We start from the raw sequence: 17,440 nt of genomic DNA, 5'->3' as shown, positions 1-17,440 counted from the left end.
AGGAAGGAAGGGAGGAAGGAAGGCTGGAAGGAATGAATGATGGATGTATGGATGGAAGGAAGGAATGAATGATGGATGGATGGATGGAAGGAAGGAAGGAAGGATGGATGGATGGATGGAAGGAAGGAAGGAAGGAAGGCTGGATGGAAGGAAGGAAGGGAGGAAGGAAAGAAGGATGGATGGAAGGAAGGATGGATGGATTAGATTAAACTATAATTGCAGCATATGAAACAGGTTAACATATTACAGTAGGTAAAGGAAGGGAGGAAGGAAGGCTGGATGGAAGGAAGGGAGGAAGGAAGGCTGGATGGAAGGAAGGAAGGATGGAGTGATGGATGGATGGAAGGGAGGAAGGGAGGAAGGAAGGCTGGATGGAAGGAAGGATGGAAGAAAAGGAAGGCAGTCGGGATGGAAGGAAGGAAGGAAGGAATGAATGATGGATGGATGGATGAAAGGAAGGAAGGAAGGAAGGAAGGAAGGAAGGAAGGAAGGAAGGAAGGAAGGATGGATGGATGGAAGGAAGGAAGGCTGGATGGAAGGAAGGAAGGAAGGCTGGATGGAAGGAAGGAAGGAAGGGAGGAAGGAAAGAAGGATGGATGGAAGGAAGGATGGATGGATTAGATTAAACTATAATTGCAGCATATGATACAGGTTAACATATTACAGTAGGTAAATGTATAAGCTCTATCCATTGTTACTATGACACCTGTGAAGGACAGGCCAGATCTTCTCCAGGAATGACAGTGGACAGAAACATCAGCGTGTGCAGGTGTCCTTGACAGTCCAGAAATGTTCTCAACCTCAAATCTCATATTCTATTACTCATGGCTGATATATGTCGGTACAGTGCATCTGGTGTTCAGCAGGGCTCAGGGAAAAGCTCGTACATGAAGCCTGTCAGCGGGAGCTGTTTTTACAGTTCCTAACCCCATCCACCCTTGAGACTCATTCGTTGGCTTGCATGCGTGTCACAATGCAATCTCAGTATCTGAGGGGAAACTCTAAAAAATCATATCTAAGACCCATTTCCATGTCCCACCTGTGATTATAGGTCTTGTATATTTGAGTAAAGCAGGCAGTCAAGCCAACATAAATGTTTAGAAGTCCTTCAAATGTCCAGTACACATTATTAACGGCTTCTCAGTCGTCTGCTACACAATACATGAATGGTGTCTTGGTGTTCGAGTCTTGTAGTCACGTATTATTCATCATTAGTCATCTATGAGCTGGAGTTTGTGTGCCCCTCGAGGCCTCCACTCCTTGCCCCGCAACCTGTGTGTGATAATGAGGGAACGGGAGAAGTCAGAGAAAAAATGCCAAGCTACAATCCCGGTACATGCCTGCCTGATGCAAAAACTTTCCTTCCTTTGTTATCCAAACTGTTTTCTGCGAGCAGCGCGAGGCATGTTTCTAATTATAGTCCAGCGGAGGCTCCCGCCAACATGTGATTCATGGAGCAGGTGATCCAGAGACTCTTCCCTTGAACGTCTGGAGGAGAAGGACTCGCAGGATTTACACTCAGAGTCTTGCTGTGCTAAATCAATACTGCACTACTGTAAACTATATGCCCTATCACCTACAGTATTTGGTGATGTTTGCAAAGTCCCTACTTACTAATAGCCTACTTAAGCCATTTTGGTACTAGCTCATCCTGCACTAGTCTACAGACATGATTGACTGAAATCATGCGGCTTGTTTGTTTGGACAACAAAACAGACAATTAAAAGTGTGAAAATCTCATAGACTCCCATTGAAGAAGGGTCAACAATATCTAATATTTATAAATCTTTATATTCTGCACTGTACATGGCTCCTAGAAACATAGAACTATAGATAGAATGATGGATGGAACGATACACAGATAGATGGATAAACAGATAGACTGATAGACAGACAGACAGATGGAACGATACACAGATAGATGGATAAACAGATAGACTGATATACAGACAGACAGATGGAACGATACATAGATAGATGGATAAACAGATAGACTGATATACAGACAGACAGATGGAACGATACATAGATAGACAGACAAATAAGATGGATGGATGGAATGATAGATGGATAGAACAATAGATGATATATGGATGGATAGAGCGATAGATGGATGGAACAATAGATGGATGGATGGAACGATAGTTGGATAGAACAATAGATGATATATGGATGGATAGAGCGATAGATGGATGGAACAATAGATGGATGGAACGATAGATGGATAGAACAATAGATGATAGATGGATGGATAGAGCGATAGATGGATGGAAAAATAGATGGATGGAACGATAGATGGATAGAACAATAGATGATAGATGGATGGATAGAGCGATAGATGGATGGAACAATAGATGGATGGATAGAGCGATAGATGGATGGAACAATAGATGGATGCAACAATAGATGGATAGAACAATAAATGATAGATGGATGGATAGAGCGATAGATGGATGGTACAATAGATGGATGGATAGAGCGATAGATGGATGGTACAATAGATGGATGGATAGAGCGATAGATGGATGGAACAATAGATGGATGCAACAATAGATGGATAGAACAATAAATGATAGATGGATGGATAGAGCGATAGATGGATGGAACAATAGATGGATGGATGGAACGATAGATGGATAACTAGATGGGTGGGTGAATGGATGGATGAATGGAACGATAGCTAGACAGATAAGATGGATGGATGAATGGAAAGATAGATAGATATAACAAATGATGATCGATGGATGGAATGATAGATAGATAGACAGATAAGATAGAGGGAACGATGGATGATAGAACTATAAATGGGTGGAACGATAGATAGACAGATAAATGGACAGATGGATGGAACGATAGATGGACAGACAGATTGATGGATAGATAGAACGATAGATGAATAGATGGATATTAAAGGGATAGTTCACCCAAATATTAAAATTCTGTCAGTAATTACTCTCCCTCATGTTGTTCTAACCCCAGTTCCAGTTCAATAGTGTAATAGCGTAAGCTTCTGTTGTTGTACGTCACACGCATCACACACATGACCAGTGTCGGCCAATAGTGAGCCTACGTGTGACGTACAACAAAGAATTTTACGCTATTATACTAGTGAACTGACTAGAGGCCCACAGAGAAGGAAATTAATAGTTGAAATAAAGTCGTTATTTTTGCGCACAAAAAGTATTTTTGTCGCTTGATAAACTTAAGATTGAGCCACTGTAGTCACTTGGACTATTTTAATGATATCTTTAATAACTTTTAGGGGAACAAGTGTCAATCCCTTAGAAGCCTATGGAGGAGTGATCCAGCTCTCAGATTTAATCAAAAATATCTTAATCCGTGTTCCGAAGATGAACGAAGGTCTTACGGGGTTGGAACAACATGAGGGTGAGTAAATACTGACAGAATTTTCATTTTTCGGGTGAACTATCCCTTCAAGCCACAACATCATTTACACATTAAATAGAACTAGCACACTCTCTAATTAATTCAACGCAACACAGCTATGGACTATAAGGCTTAGTAAAATGTTCACATTCATCCTGTTGAAAAAGCAGCTTAAACCTTCTAAGTTAGCTGGTTGTAAAGTAGTTAGGGGAAGATGAAGCTGGTTAGCCCAACTAAATAAACTGAACACCAGCTTGACCAGACCAGCAGACCATCAAAACCAGCTTAAACCACCTCAAACCTGCTTCTTTTCCAACGGGATCAGCTCTTGAAATACATTCAGCCTGTTTTTCCAAGAGCAAATGCTCCACAGATTTGTCACACCCTTGTTGATCAGTTTACTTAAACTGTTCATTGGAGAAAACAAGGGGAAATCCTAACAGACAGGAAGGTTCTCCCTTTATAAAACGAGACTCAAAACTCGCAGTGCCGAAAATATTCAGGCAACAAAACAATGCGAGAGCAAAATATCTGGATGACAAATTTGAGCCTCGACGACTAACAATTGATCAGAGTGATGTCACCGCCACTATCACCGACTCAAAGTACTCCTGATCCGTGTACAGGAATCCAGCCCGCGTGATAATCACTCTCGGGTCCCAAATATGCACAAAAACAAAGGAACTCGCATTCAATATGAAATAGCACAGCGGTGAAGTCAAGGCCAAAGCAATATTGTTGATCTTAGGAAGTGCGTCCCTAATAAACACAGAGGTGGGCGGTCATCACGCTGAGCACAAAATAAAGAAGTCAAATCAGGAGCACTTGAAGACATAAAAGAGCTATGAAAGTGCCAAGGGCTTTTCAATACTCGGACGTGGTTTTGCAGAGGGAAAACGTCTTTGTTCCTTTGTTTAAGTGGAGCGGCTTGTCTTGTGGTCCGATCTAAGGTGCATTATAGTTGTATCCTTATGTGCAGGTCATATGCCCTGTCAAACTCATTGCAGGCTGACCCCATATTCATAAGAACACACTGACTTTTTCATAAATAGAAGGAAGTACTTCAGATCACTATAGGCTTTTGGAAAACACGACTTCCTGATTATGTGGTAGTAGGCCTATATGCTGATTAAAGATGATAAATGTGTCTGACACATGTGCTTCCAACGTCTTAGCGAATTTTAAGCATGACTGAAATCATTTTTATTGTTATAGCAATAGCCTAATATACGGGGCTCATGCAAGAACATCAAGATCATATAGCCTTCTCTGTGCCGTAACAACTGGGTAGGGGTGCCGCAGAATCTCAGCTTTTTTCCAACTTAAACAGCCTAAAATTACTACCCTAGGCTACCATATAATAACATCTTATAGAATATATTTTAAAAATATATCAAAACCCCAACATATGAGCATGTCCAAACGAATATAAATAGGCTACAACAATGGTATATTTCAAATATAGCCTATTTAAAGTTTAAATCGCCCGCTCCGCTCAGCCCTCTGTACTGGTGCGCGCTCAATTTAATATTTCACACAGAGACAAGATCGGGCAAAGATGGAGCTAGCGTTCTCATCGCTGGCATACGTGAAAAACAAAAAAGGCAGCGCCTGTCAGTGGAGCAGATCTACGAGTTGCACTATCCTCGATTTACCCCCGTTTCAAGTGTCCTAACTACACGCGATAAAAGGTATCTCTTCCATGTTAGTCATACGGTGTTTGTCCTAACCAGCCGCGACGGCGACAATTCTATTTTAGAAACAATTTCTATTTTTCTGCGACGTTGCGGCTGGAACAACAAACAGTGTGGCATTGATAATCTCAGGTACTGTTTATGTGCTTAATTTAATTTTAAAAGAATGCAATGTGACTTTGAATATCCTTTAGTGCTCCAGCTTTGTAGCTGTAAAATCAATAATTCACCTCAGATCTTGAAATTAAACAAATGGAAACAAGAACGTTCAAACTGTGAACAAAAAAGTGTATTCTTTGACAAAGATTTTAACTTGACAAAGTTTTAGTAACTCAGTAGCTTATGTATTTTAAATAATATTTAAATGGAGTAATATTTGTAAATTTGATTATGTAGCCTACTTATCCGTTTTCTTGCTAGTGCCGTCAAGATTACTCTCTGGTGCTGTGCACTTGCCACGAGACTCCGCCCACACGCTGTTCTGATTGGCTGTGGGTTTTGATTGATTTTGACGCATCTCGCAGTCACTCCGCGTCTAGTGTGGACAGACAAATATTTGTGCTGGAATCTAATCGCATTGCATCTGGATAATCATTGCGTGTCGCCGTCTCGGCTGGTTAGACGGAAAACTCTGATTAAAGGTGCTCTAAGCGATGTCGGGTGATGTCACTTCTTGTTGACGGTTAAAGTATTGTCAAACAAAACAAAGGCTAGCTAGACCCTCCCTCCTCCTCATCCGCGTACTAACCCCCCAAACCCCGCCCCCAAATCCTTCTTGTCGGTTATTGGCTGGAACAGTTTGTTATGTTTCGTGGTGCGGGTTAGCCCAGTTTGTTTTTGTTGCCGTTTGTGGAGCCTGGGGTGTCTGCAGAGACCACGTTTTTTACAGTGTGTTCAGGGGACAGGCAGCTAGCGGATGGTGAGGAGATGTTTGCTGTATGTGACAAAAAATGTTTTGGCCTAAAAAATGTGTGACATCGCTTAGACCACCTTTAACATGGAAAAGATACCTTTTATCGCGCGTCATGTCTGGTTAGGACACGGTGTAGGCCTATCTCTGTTGTGATGCATTCTTTATAAATTCATGCTGCTGTTTATGCTTCATTTGTTGTTTGCTTAATTTTATATAGGCTATGCATGGGCAGAGATCGGCATAAATACATGGGCATTTAATTAAAATAAAAATACAAAATACTTTGTGAAAAATGTATTTAGATACAAATACAAAATACTGTGTGAAAAAAAAGTATTTACATAGCCTACAGTATTTTGTATTTTGAAAATACACAAAATACATGTGAAATTGGCCATCCAGTGCAGGTATAGCCTAGGTCACAGACAGTGAATGAAGAATCTACATAGGCCAACTGACTTTTAATTAATAACCTCATCTCTGTCATTCTTTCTTTCTTTCTTGTAGTGTCATATCACCCATCTCTAACATGCAGTGATGCTCTAAACACATTTGACAAGCTCGCTGATAAAAATCAACAACCGATCAAGACCGATTGGCTAACACTATTTTGCCACTTGTCTGTGCTTTTATTCTTTCATGTTAACTGAAGGCAAATCTGAATAATACACTATATTAACTTTAATCAGCAAGGAGCCTAGAATTGATCATGACATCCTCACCTTATTCCAAAGAAATCGCTGATCCAATGCGGAGATGTACTGCAGCTCACACATGCATGAATGTTGGGGTCGGGGGTGTGTGTGGACTAGTTGATGCATGAACCATACCCTGATAAAGAAGTTGACTGGCAAAAAGTATTTTATGTATTTTGAAAATACAAAAATACTCATCTTTAATGTATTTAAATACAAAATACATTTTTTTTTCAAAGGCTTTAAAATACAAAATAGTAGGCTATTTTGTATTTCAAATACATATTTTGAATATGTAGCCTATCTGAAATACTGCCCATCCCTGGCTATCAAAATCACTATAAAGTGCCTTTGGTGTTCTTATCAGAATCACTCAGTCATCATGAACATAAATCAACAAATATTTACACACGTGGTGCAGTGGATAAGACACATGACTTTGGTGTGAGAGACCCGGGTTCGAATCCACTGTGATACACCAATGTGTCCCTGAGAAAGACACTTAACCCCTAGTTGCCACAGGCGTGCGACCTCTGAAATATAGCAATTGTAAGTCGCTTTGGATAAAAGCATCAGCTAAATGAATAAATGTAAGTGTACACATAGAAGTACAATGAGAAATCTCTTGAAATGTGTTTTTCTCATTTTATACCATTTTCTTTGATTGGACGTATGTGACTTTGGTCCACACGCTGCTCAGCTAACTTTAGAGAGTGTAAAAAGTGGTTAAATGACAAATTTTTAAAAATAAAATTAATATTCTTATTTTTCTCAAAAAGTTGTTTTATAAAACAAGTCAATGTGATAATTTATATTCTATTTTCATAAAAATATTAAACATATGCATGTATACACGTTTCGTTTAATTGGGTTGGGGTGCGTGGGGAAAACGCTACAAAGGGGTGCATGCTTTCAAAGTTCTGGAACCACTGGCCTACACCATGGGCCTTTGTGAGTTCTGATTTTTAACAGGTTTTAACAGTACATTACGTATTGATTTGCGGTCAAAGGTGGTATTCCTGCCTCAAAGCCAATAGATAAACAAACAGACTTGTGCGTTTTCTGAACATGTCGGTGCTGCTTGCTAGGAAAAAACTCACCGTCATTACGTTGGAGTTGGCCTGAAAAATACCAGAATATGCAAAAGCAGCAATTCCCAAACTGTGGTCCGTGGGGGTACTGCAGGTGGTCAGTGGAAAGGCAAAATAAATATAAAATTAATTTTTTTAATGTGAATTTCCTGGTAAAATGAAGGTAAAAAAAATATTAAGTAAAAATAATATGTAGGCTTATATTGATATAAAATTTTAATTAAATTGTCAAGTTATTGTGTGATTAGTGGGGCTCGGCCGTGACGTTCAAGTTCAGTGCCGTAGAACCACAACAGGTTAGGTGAGCATTTATTTAGTTGTTTGTTTGTTTTTAATATAAGCCTATATTAGACAGACGATAAAAAGAAGGGAAAGATGTGGAGGGGGACAAATGGGGGTTTTACGTTCATATCGGGCTGGCAAATAGACTCCAATGGCTTTTCCTTTTGACAACTTTTGTTTATTTTTTAACCTGGAGTAACGTTAGGCCTACTGTGTTTTCATTAAATGTGGCAGAGGCAAATATGTTCTCATTATCACATCACACGCATAGCCTTTATAGTTTATATGAATCGAAATGTTTCGAATGAATAAGGCCTGTTATTATTTTAATTTCCAGTTCGTTTCTTGATCTCGCGTTTCTCTGAAGATAAATAATCCCCTAAAATCGCCAAAGGTTTTTGAAATGTTGACTATATCCAAGTGTTCTTATTACTGTATAGATTTCATACTCCATTGCTATGGAAATAAGCCTGTTGTTCAAATGAACCTGATTATGCCCTCGGGCGCTTGAGTAGGCCTAAATAAATAAATTAACGTTAAATATGTGACAGCCGTTGCGTGCAGTAAACTTTCTTTTAACAAGCCGGTTGTACTGATGTGATGACCAGTTATAGTTTTAGTGCTAGTAAGCCTTAGAGACATCTTTTATTATGTGTATTTATTATGAGGTGGTCCGCGAAAATTCTTGATTACAAATAGTGGTCCATACACACAAAACGTTTGAAAACCCCTGTGCTATGGCACTTGTTCTGGGCAGTTGCTTACCACCCTGAATCAAAAATAACCCCTCTACCAAGTTTCAGTAGCGTTTTAATGCCAAAATATGTGTGTGGCCCTAAGTAAGTCAACGGTGGGATACAGGAGATTGTTTTTTTCACCCCGTCCGCTGCGTGATTAGAGATATTATCTAGTTTCTACTGACATCTACTGGTGAACGTTGAAATCGCTCATGGAATTAAATCATAGGTTAAAAAACAACTTTATATTATATTATTTTATATTATATTATATTTACATTGTCTAATTCCTGGTATAAACAACACTATTATAATTTATTTCATTTATCAAAATGATCATAGGTCAAAATACAACTTTATTATATTATATTATATTATATTGATATTATCAGATTCCTGATACAGACAACAATATAATAATTTATTTAATTTATCATTTAGCAGACGTTTTATTTAAAAGGACATACATTCAAGCTATACAATTTCAACTCGGTTCATTTTTATTTTTTTATTTTTTTATTGTCAGTTCAGGCTCATATTGTAGCCTACTGAAATGTTTTTGATATCAGACAAAATAAATATCTCAGAATTTACAGATTACCAATTGTCTCTCACAACAACAACCCTTTGTCAAAAACGTTCAATAAAAAAGACAACATGATACAAATAGATCGAATAAGAGACTTATAAACAAAGTACTGGCATATTGCACGCACGTTCACTCATGCACTCTTTCCGATGACACTTGTCCACTATAAAGGTAAAAAGTGAACGAAAACGAGTGAGCGAAGTCTGACGTCATTCTGCTTCCTGTTTGAGGCGGGATTAGTTTTGTAAACACGCATTCAATATGATGTGAACGGCAGCAGACTGTAAACACAGCATTATCAGGTAAAATAACAGCGGTCCTGTTTTACACAACCGAAGAACGCTTTATCCGATTTCAGCTGCATCTAAATTAATGTAATAACAGTCATTTATATGAATAAACTTACATGCCGACTGTCTTACACAAGTCAATGTCACGCGAATGACTAATAATGTCACAATGGATATGAGTTGCGCAATGAAGACACTAGACAGTGTTGATGTGGTTTATCACTACTGACAGAAGAGTATCTAAACATGTTTGCTTTTAAACGCCACAGTTCATCTTCTTTGTTTATCAAGCAGACATAAATAACTGGCACAAGTTCATGATGGCTGCAGATTCAGCAGAGAACATCCTCACTGAAAGCAATGATGACATTCTCAGGTACCCTGTTCCCTTACAGTGCTATTAAGAAATGTATCTTAAAAAACGATCTAGAAAGCACATCATATTGACCTTGAATGTACTTGCTTTGAGGGGGCATTACATTTCTCCTTGTTAAAAAAAGTTTTACACCTACAGAAATAAATAGTTGGCCTTCTTTTGACAAAAATGCTAAAACTCATGAAAGCTTTTATTTTGGCTTTGTCCAGACTTGACAGGCTTGTGTAAATATCAAAGATGATTGTATTATACTATGCATGTTTGTATTCTATAGTATTTACTGTAGTATAGTTAGTAGACTTTATAAGTTATACAAGATTTAACTCATTTAAGTCAGTTTAATATGAAGTTGTTTGTACTTCTTTTTTTTTTTTACAGTGTAAATACTGCCTACTTAAAAAAAAATTCAATATTATATATAGAATGCATTATAAAACCTATGGAAGCTTGTTTCCGCTAGAAATAAAGAAATAAATGCTAGAATTAAAGTCAGAATTGCGTGTTATAAAGTAAAAATGTGAGATATAAAATTAAAAAAAGTTAGTCGACCCCCCCCCTCAGAATTGTTTTTTATATCTTGCAATTGCGACTTTGCTGTATATCTCACAATTCTGAAAAAATAAAAAGTCAAAATCGCGTTTATATCTCGTAAATTTGACTTTATAACTTGCAATTGAGAGAAAAAAGTCAGAATTGTGAGATTTAAAAAAAACGCAAATACTTTTTTCTTTTTTTATTCTGTGACGGAAAAAAGCTTCCGTAGAAAGCCCCTTGATGTGACAACAATGTTGGTATCACATGACCTACCAAACCTATACAATTCACCTCAGTAATTAACCCTCATTATATCAGATCGATTGAACGGTATCGGTAGTTATTCATATGTAGTGCCATTCAAAACTCAAACAGGCTATTGCATGATTTTAAATCCAAGCCAATAGGTGGCGGTATAGAGCATAACAGATTTTTATCTTTATACATCTGTTTTTCAGTCCTGATGACCTGTCAGAAGTGTTGGCGGCTGGAACCAAGGAATCTCACGATAAAGCAGAGAACTCGCCATTTGTCAAGGACTTCCTGAGGGGCCGAATCAAACGAGAACTTTTTAAGGTGAGTCTATTGACTCATGTAGGGTTTGATAAAAAACAGCTTATCATGTTCTGACCTTCACGCTTGTGCTATTTTGTCATCTTATCAACCCCAGCTTGGCACAACTGGCCTGTACTATGTTTATTCTGCCATTGAGGAAGAGATCGAGAAGAATAAGGACCATCCCATGTTTGCCCCACTATATTTACCCTCTGAGCTTCATCGGCGAGACGCCCTGGCCAAAGACCTGGAGTATTTCTACGGTGAAGACTGGGAGAGCAAGATCTCCTGCTCGGCGGCCACCAGGCCCTACGTAGACCGCATTCACGAGGTGGGTCGCAACGACCCGGTTCTTTTGGTTGCGCATGCTTGGACCCGCTACATGGGTGACCTATCAGGAGGGCAGATTCTAAAGAAAGTGGCTCAGCGGGCCCTCAAACTGCCCCCTACTGGTGAGGGGTTGAACTTCTACCATTTCGAGGGCATCCACAACCCCACGGCCTTCAAGAGGCTGTACCGCAGTCGGATGAACGAGCTGGAAGTGGATGCTGAGACCAAAGAGAGGCTGCTAGACGAAGCCAACCTGGCTTTTAAATATAATTTGGACGTAAGAGGATTATCATAGACCAAGTCTTTTAGGTTATGTGATGTGCAAATACATGAATAAAATAAGTCATTTTCGTACCTCACTCCATGTTCTTTGCTTTTCCGTCAGGTATTCTCAGAGTTGCAGGAGATTGGGAAAGACATTGAGGAGGAAGTGCAGGACGTTGGCTTCCCTGCACATGGGGATATGGATGGAGACATCAGTAAATGTCCCTACTATGCAGCCAAAATGGGTGAGGAAGTTGTTAGCGACAACATTTAAAAATGTTTAAAACTTAAATTTTTACTGTACTGCTTTCCTTCTTGTCTGTCTAGCGGTGAGTGGAAACACGACCTACGCATGTCAGTTTGCTAGGATGTTGCTTCGACAATCCACAGTACAGGTGATTCTGGCCACATGGGTCGCTGCTGTTGCCGGATTGGCTGCCTGGTACCTCATGTGATCACCTTTTCCCGAGTCAACCAATCAGAGATGAAAATAGGAAACGACTGGGCTTCAAAGTAAAAATCTTTCACTCACTGGGTCTTGTTGTGAAAATGTTAATGCTGTTCATATAAATGTTAACCCTCAATCTATACAACATATGTGTATTAAAAACAATGCAAGTTTTTAGTCATACTGAGAGAGGGGATATAATGTTCTTTATCCTGTTTTCACTCTCAGTCAAGAGTGTTAGCACACTTTTAAGGGCATGCAAGAAGTAAAGACATTGGAGTTGCTTAAAAGGAAACAATTTATGTCAGAACTTTATTTTTCTGTTGCACATTGTAATACACACGGTCATTGAAAATATATCTAGGTACATCACTATGCAGTGAATGATTCATAAGAATTAACTCAAACATGAATGTTATAGTTTCCTACAATGCTAATCACAGTAACCACATCAACTCAGAAACGAGAAGTGAGATAGAGATAGAAAGTGCAATTAAATGCAATTTCATTCAACTGTCTAACACTGTAAACATCTGTATGGGTTATAGAAACTATGAATCATAGGAACAAACATCAGATTTTGAACACAATCCCACCAGTTACCAAATTTATCTAATAGCTAGTAATGAGTTTAGAGAAGTATTTAATTCAACAGTATACTTTATTTTAAGTACGCCTATATGTATATACTTATATTTAAGTATATTCAACTATATACATATAACTATTTATTTAGCAGCACCTATAAGGATTTTATGATCTTAAAGGGTTACTTTCTTCTGTTGAACACATAAATAAGATATTTTGAAGAATGTTGTTAACCAGCCAGTTGATGGTAGCCACTGACTTCCGTAGTATTTTTTTCCTACTATAGAAGTCAATGGCTACCGTCGACTGTTTGATTACCAACATTCTTCAAAACTCAGAGGTGCAAATTCATGTGTGAAAATTATTCTACATGCTCCCTCCCAACCATTCTTTCACAATTTGAGCCTGATGAATCTTGACATTGTCATCCTGGAATATGGCCATGATGTGACTTTCCTACATGGTTGTTTAAGAAATGAAAAGCTACACACTCTATCAATTAGAATTAGAAGAACTGTTGCCAAATATATAACATGGTAGAAACATCATAATCACTGCAATAAAGATCCAATTACAGACTCTTAAGTATTTGCCTATTTAAATCCAAACATTTAAATCACTGTTTTCAATCAAATCAATGTATACTTTAACACAGCATCTTTATTAGTCACGTTTTCAATGAGAAAACAATATCCAGTGGTGTATGACATGACATTACACAAAAAAAGTAAATTCATGACAAACTCCCGAAAACCTTCTCAAATGCATTCCTGTCCACCACTCGCCCCAGTCTGGTGGAAAAGTACATAGTGTCAGAACCGCTGTAGCGCTTTAAACGAAGGATCGGCTCTCCTTTGGTGTCCCCTGAGTCTCCAAGCGTCATGACATCAGACACGGGCACGTATACGTCCCGCCTGTGACCCCAGAAGGTCAGGTGCGACACCTTTAGGACGGTCTGCGTTGAATCCAGATACATCATGCCCACCACTCTTCTGACAAAGTGGCTTATAGAATACAGCATGAAGCCAGCAAACACTGAAATGCCTGTGGTGTAACTCATCAGCATCCCTGAGGCCTGTCCCTGCAGGTACAGATAATACACAGCGGGCAGTAAGACCACAGTGATGCCCGTCTGCATCAGTTTGAGTCTCGAAAGAGCTCGCAGGCCTTTGATAGCCGGGAAAGCATACATTAGATTGAATTCTCTTGAGGCAAGGTCAGAGCAGAATGACACAGGTTGAATCTGCAGGGTGCGTGAGCACGTAATGGGCATCCGTGTACTTGCGTGTGTTGGGTCATTGCTGTAGAGCACCTTAGCTTGTGGAACGAGTCCTGCATGATGACACCGGCGCCCATTTAGAGGAAGACGGGAAATTAAGCGTGATGACATCATCTGAGGAGACAGTAACCATGGCAACAATTGTTATAATTAATACAACGGGCTGAAATTAACTTTTCAACTTTGGTAATATAGCTCACTTGCTCAAAAATACTTTTAACACGTTTATTCTGTTGATGAAATTAAAGACACTGTCAAGGACAATCATAATGCGATTGGGCTGCTAATATATGATAATGTCAAAGGAAATACACCAAAAAAAAGGTCACAATAATACAATTAAATGTATTAAAAGTAACAATTTGTGCTGTTTTGAAAGCACTTACCATCTCTACTCAAGTTTAGTGCGTCGCCCGGTGCTTCTGTGAAGCTGGACATAATAGAAAGTCAATTAAACTTCAAAATAAAAGTAGGAGTTTTATTGCTTCACAATATTTTTATATTAACTTGTCAAATGTAAAACTGTTTTCAGTTTTAAAATAGAAAATAAAGCGAATAATAAACGTTGTCTTATTGTTTTGACGCGTTTACATTTTTGCGATTTGCAATTGCAGGTTTGGAGGACACTTTCTACCGTATTATAGGCAGCAATGATAATGACAAAGAAATACATCAAACAAATGGTCAAAATAATATAACAAATTGTATTATATTAACAATTTGTGCAGTTTTTAGACTCACTTACCATCTCCACATCAGTTCAGTGGTTCAGTTCATCTCGCAGTGCTGCTGTGAACATGCACTTCATAAATAACAATCTTTAAGTTTTTATGGCAATAAAAATAATTGTATATAACGTTAAATATATATATATATATATATATATATATATATATATATATATATACACAAATGTTTAAAAAAATAATAATAACATAAACCGTTGTTTTGATGTCACATTATGTTTTTGCTAAATGTTTCCTTATCAACCAAAAATCATTTACGCACAGGGACTTTTATTTCTTAGTCAAGTTATCCTGTTCTATTGTAGGACTTTTCAATCACAGCATGGCATAGAGAGTATTTTAAAGATCTTGCGCTCTTTGTCCGAAATGCAGTTTAAAGCAATTTATTCCGGAATGTCTTCAACATCAGATGACGCTCTTTATCGTGATGAGGTCAGAAGTCAGTGGGTTCACGCAAGCAATTTCGAACGTTATTCGTGATGTCATCAATACATCATGACAGTTCGTTTAGCAGGTTTCTGACAGACAGACAGTTGTGTGTGGCAATGAATTACTCAAACTGAACAAACATTTTGATGACACTCGCAATGTGGATTTCCTCTGAAAGCAACGATCAAGCAGTATCCTATATTTATTGATTTAGTTGCAGAAACAGCGCTTGGTTTGGGTTTGTAGGTTCGTTTCCTCATCATGCTTCAGTTAGGAGACGGGCTCACACTCTTCTCTGCTTTCTTCGTCGTGGTTCTGCTGGGAACCCGAAGCGCCGTCTGGCCCACGGTGCTCACGGCTTCTCTCTACCTGTTTCTGGTGATTTTTCGGTTCCCGCAGGTGCCCTCCAGCCGGGCCAGACAGGTGTTGCGGCCCGGGACTAGAGCGTTTCCGAGCGGCGTGTCAGCAGTGGCGCACCGCGGCGGAGGACACGACGCTCCCGAGAACACCATCGCTGCTATACGGACGGTGGGATCAACATACTGATTGATTTCGGTTTAATGCGAATAGATTTATTTTTTCTCGCGTGGCAGTATTAATTTAAAGCCACTGTATGCTTATTTTTAAAGTCCCTTCATAAAGTGGTATTTCACAGGTAACGTTAGGGAAAAAACACATCACTGACAACATGAACGAATTATTGTTTTGATTCGGATCTTGTTTTGAATCGATTCAAATAAATGATTTTTAACGAATCAAATAAAAATGTTAATTGAAACTTGACAGAAGACCTGAACATGTCCGACTCGCGATGAACCGACGAGTATTGCAGTGCAAAATAATATCGATTTAAGTTCGATAAACACTATATTTACACTTAGCAGACGCTTTATCAAAAGTAACTTAGATGAGCAGAGAAAGCAAACAATATTCACGGTAGACAATGTCACGTGTTAGAAAGCTAACTTCTATTAGGAAACAGAGAAATGCAGAGAAGATATACAATTACAATATAATATGAAATATATAATTTACATAATACATTATATGGGTCATTCCTTGTATTCGGTGGCTTTTGGCCAACATAAAATGTAGAAAATCAAACTCGGTTTTTAAAAGAAAATGTTTGTGTTTTCGTTTTCAGTTGAATGTGTTTTTGTTTACTTTTTAAAGTACTGCATTATTGATTATTCAGAAAAGTTAATTTTCACTGAATTATTAGTATGTTTTGTTTTGTGCTGATTTTATGAAATTATTGTAAAAGAAAAGCTGAACGGGTTGGACAATGTGATATCAGGATGGACAAAATAATTACAGGGTGGACGAGTGGTATACAGAATGGATGGATGATTTCATATCTCTCACATACAACCAGTTACATAATTAGTTTGAACTGGATTTAGATGGGAAACAATATGTAAAACATTGTCAAAGAGCTTTAAATACACTACTTCTTTAATTGGTTAACCAACTGTTAGCATTTGTTGTATATTCATTAACTGCGTTTTGACTAAAAAAAAAAATCACATGAAAGCAGACATTTATATAATAGAGTGCATAATACATAGCCTACTGTGCACTTGTGATAAGCATCACATGCTCCTCAACCTTAAATTCATCATTTCTTGTAATACACATTATGAAAGCATTGCGTTAACTGTTTTCCTCAATCTACAGATCTAAGCAGTGGTTTCTTCCTCTTTCACTGACTCTGATTTCTGACTGAAAGGCAAGTGAGAATGGAGCCACGGGTGTAGAGCTGGACCTGGAGTTCTCGGCGGACGGGGTTCCCATTCTGATGCACGACGACACCGTGGACCGGACCACCAACGGGTCGGGACCGCTGAACAAGCTGCTCTTCTCTGAACTGCGCAAACTAGATGCAGCCGCCAAACACAGATTCAGGTTAGATGGGAAGAACGACAGACTTGTTTTCAAACAGAGAGTATGAATAAGCAAGTGCAAGTTGAAGACAGCGGGCGGCATGTTTGTGTGTATTGCCGAGCAGTGAGCGTTTTCGAGGTGAGAGGGTCCCGACGCTGCAGGAGGCTGTAGAGGAATGCATCAAGCACCAGTTGATCGTTTACTTCGATGTCAAAGGTCATCCAGATGAGGTACTGTCGCAACTTGCATTGTCTCTGCGTGAGTCCATTATTGGTGGGATCCCTTGAGCTCTTACTTGCAATCGTTTATTGATTTAATGCTTCCAGAAT

The 17,440-nt window shown here is 38.7% G+C and overlaps 3 protein-coding genes and 1 long non-coding RNA gene across 10 annotated transcripts in view; 2 read left to right on the top strand and 2 right to left on the bottom strand.

Annotated features, from left to right (window-relative positions):
- Positions 1-7,872, bottom strand: part of LOC143736181 (uncharacterized) — a 91,023-nt gene extending 83,151 nt beyond the window's left edge. For both annotated transcript variants that reach the window (XR_013203378.1, XR_013203379.1), the window contains exon 1: positions 7,790-7,872. This is a non-coding gene — a long non-coding RNA (uncharacterized LOC143736181). The remainder of the gene's footprint in view (positions 1-7,789) is intronic.
- A 175-nt stretch (positions 7,873-8,047) lies between these two features.
- hmox2a (heme oxygenase 2a) lies at positions 8,048-13,358 on the top strand. Of its 3 annotated transcripts, none has more exons than XM_077226797.1 (6): positions 8,048-8,081; positions 9,973-10,054; positions 11,047-11,164; positions 11,259-11,750; positions 11,859-11,982; positions 12,065-13,358. In XM_077226797.1, exons 2-6 carry the CDS (start codon positions 9,996-9,998, stop codon positions 12,190-12,192), a joined length of 921 nt encoding a protein of 306 aa, XP_077082912.1. In that variant the 5' UTR covers positions 8,048-8,081; positions 9,973-9,995; the 3' UTR covers positions 12,193-13,358. The 3 variants fall into 3 exon arrangements, with proteins under 3 accessions (XP_077082912.1, XP_077082909.1, XP_077082910.1); XM_077226794.1 differs by lacking the exon at positions 8,048-8,081 and adding an exon at positions 9,600-9,690; XM_077226795.1 differs by lacking the exon at positions 8,048-8,081 and adding an exon at positions 9,613-9,690 and having other exon boundaries at positions 9,970-10,054.
- tmem186 (transmembrane protein 186) overlaps positions 12,470-17,440 on the bottom strand; it is a 10,548-nt gene continuing 5,577 nt past the window's right edge. Inside the window, exons 2-4 of one of the 3 annotated variants that reach the window (XM_077226801.1) lie at positions 14,798-14,841; positions 14,439-14,482; positions 12,470-14,166 (exon numbers count right to left, since the gene is read on the bottom strand). In XM_077226801.1, coding sequence (XP_077082916.1) covers positions 13,507-14,166; positions 14,439-14,441 — 663 coding nt within the window. In that variant the 5' untranslated portion in view covers positions 14,442-14,482; positions 14,798-14,841 and the 3' untranslated portion in view covers positions 12,470-13,506. Of the gene's footprint in view, positions 14,167-14,438; positions 14,483-14,797; positions 14,895-17,440 lie in introns of those variants that run through there. The other 2 variants (XM_077226802.1, XM_077226800.1) reach the window with 2 other exon arrangements.
- Positions 15,097-17,440, top strand: part of gde1 (glycerophosphodiester phosphodiesterase 1) — a 6,322-nt gene continuing 3,978 nt past the window's right edge. The window contains exons 1-4 of one of the 2 annotated variants that reach the window (XM_077226789.1): positions 15,097-15,418; positions 15,498-15,755; positions 16,957-17,132; positions 17,236-17,341. In XM_077226789.1, coding sequence (XP_077082904.1) covers positions 15,374-15,418; positions 15,498-15,755; positions 16,957-17,132; positions 17,236-17,341 — 585 coding nt within the window. In that variant the 5' untranslated portion in view covers positions 15,097-15,373. Of the gene's footprint in view, positions 15,419-15,497; positions 15,756-15,825; positions 15,883-16,956; positions 17,133-17,235; positions 17,342-17,440 lie in introns of those variants that run through there. The other variant, XM_077226790.1, reaches the window with a different exon arrangement.

This window comes from Siphateles boraxobius, unplaced genomic scaffold, assembly GCF_051911475.1.
Source record: "Siphateles boraxobius isolate OS27281-9 unplaced genomic scaffold, OSU_SipBor_1 13, whole genome shotgun sequence".
Classification (NCBI taxonomy): Eukaryota; Metazoa; Chordata; class Actinopteri; order Cypriniformes; family Leuciscidae; genus Siphateles; species Siphateles boraxobius.
The sequence above is the reverse complement of the archived record's forward strand: the minus strand, read 5'-3'. Positions and strand labels throughout refer to the sequence as shown.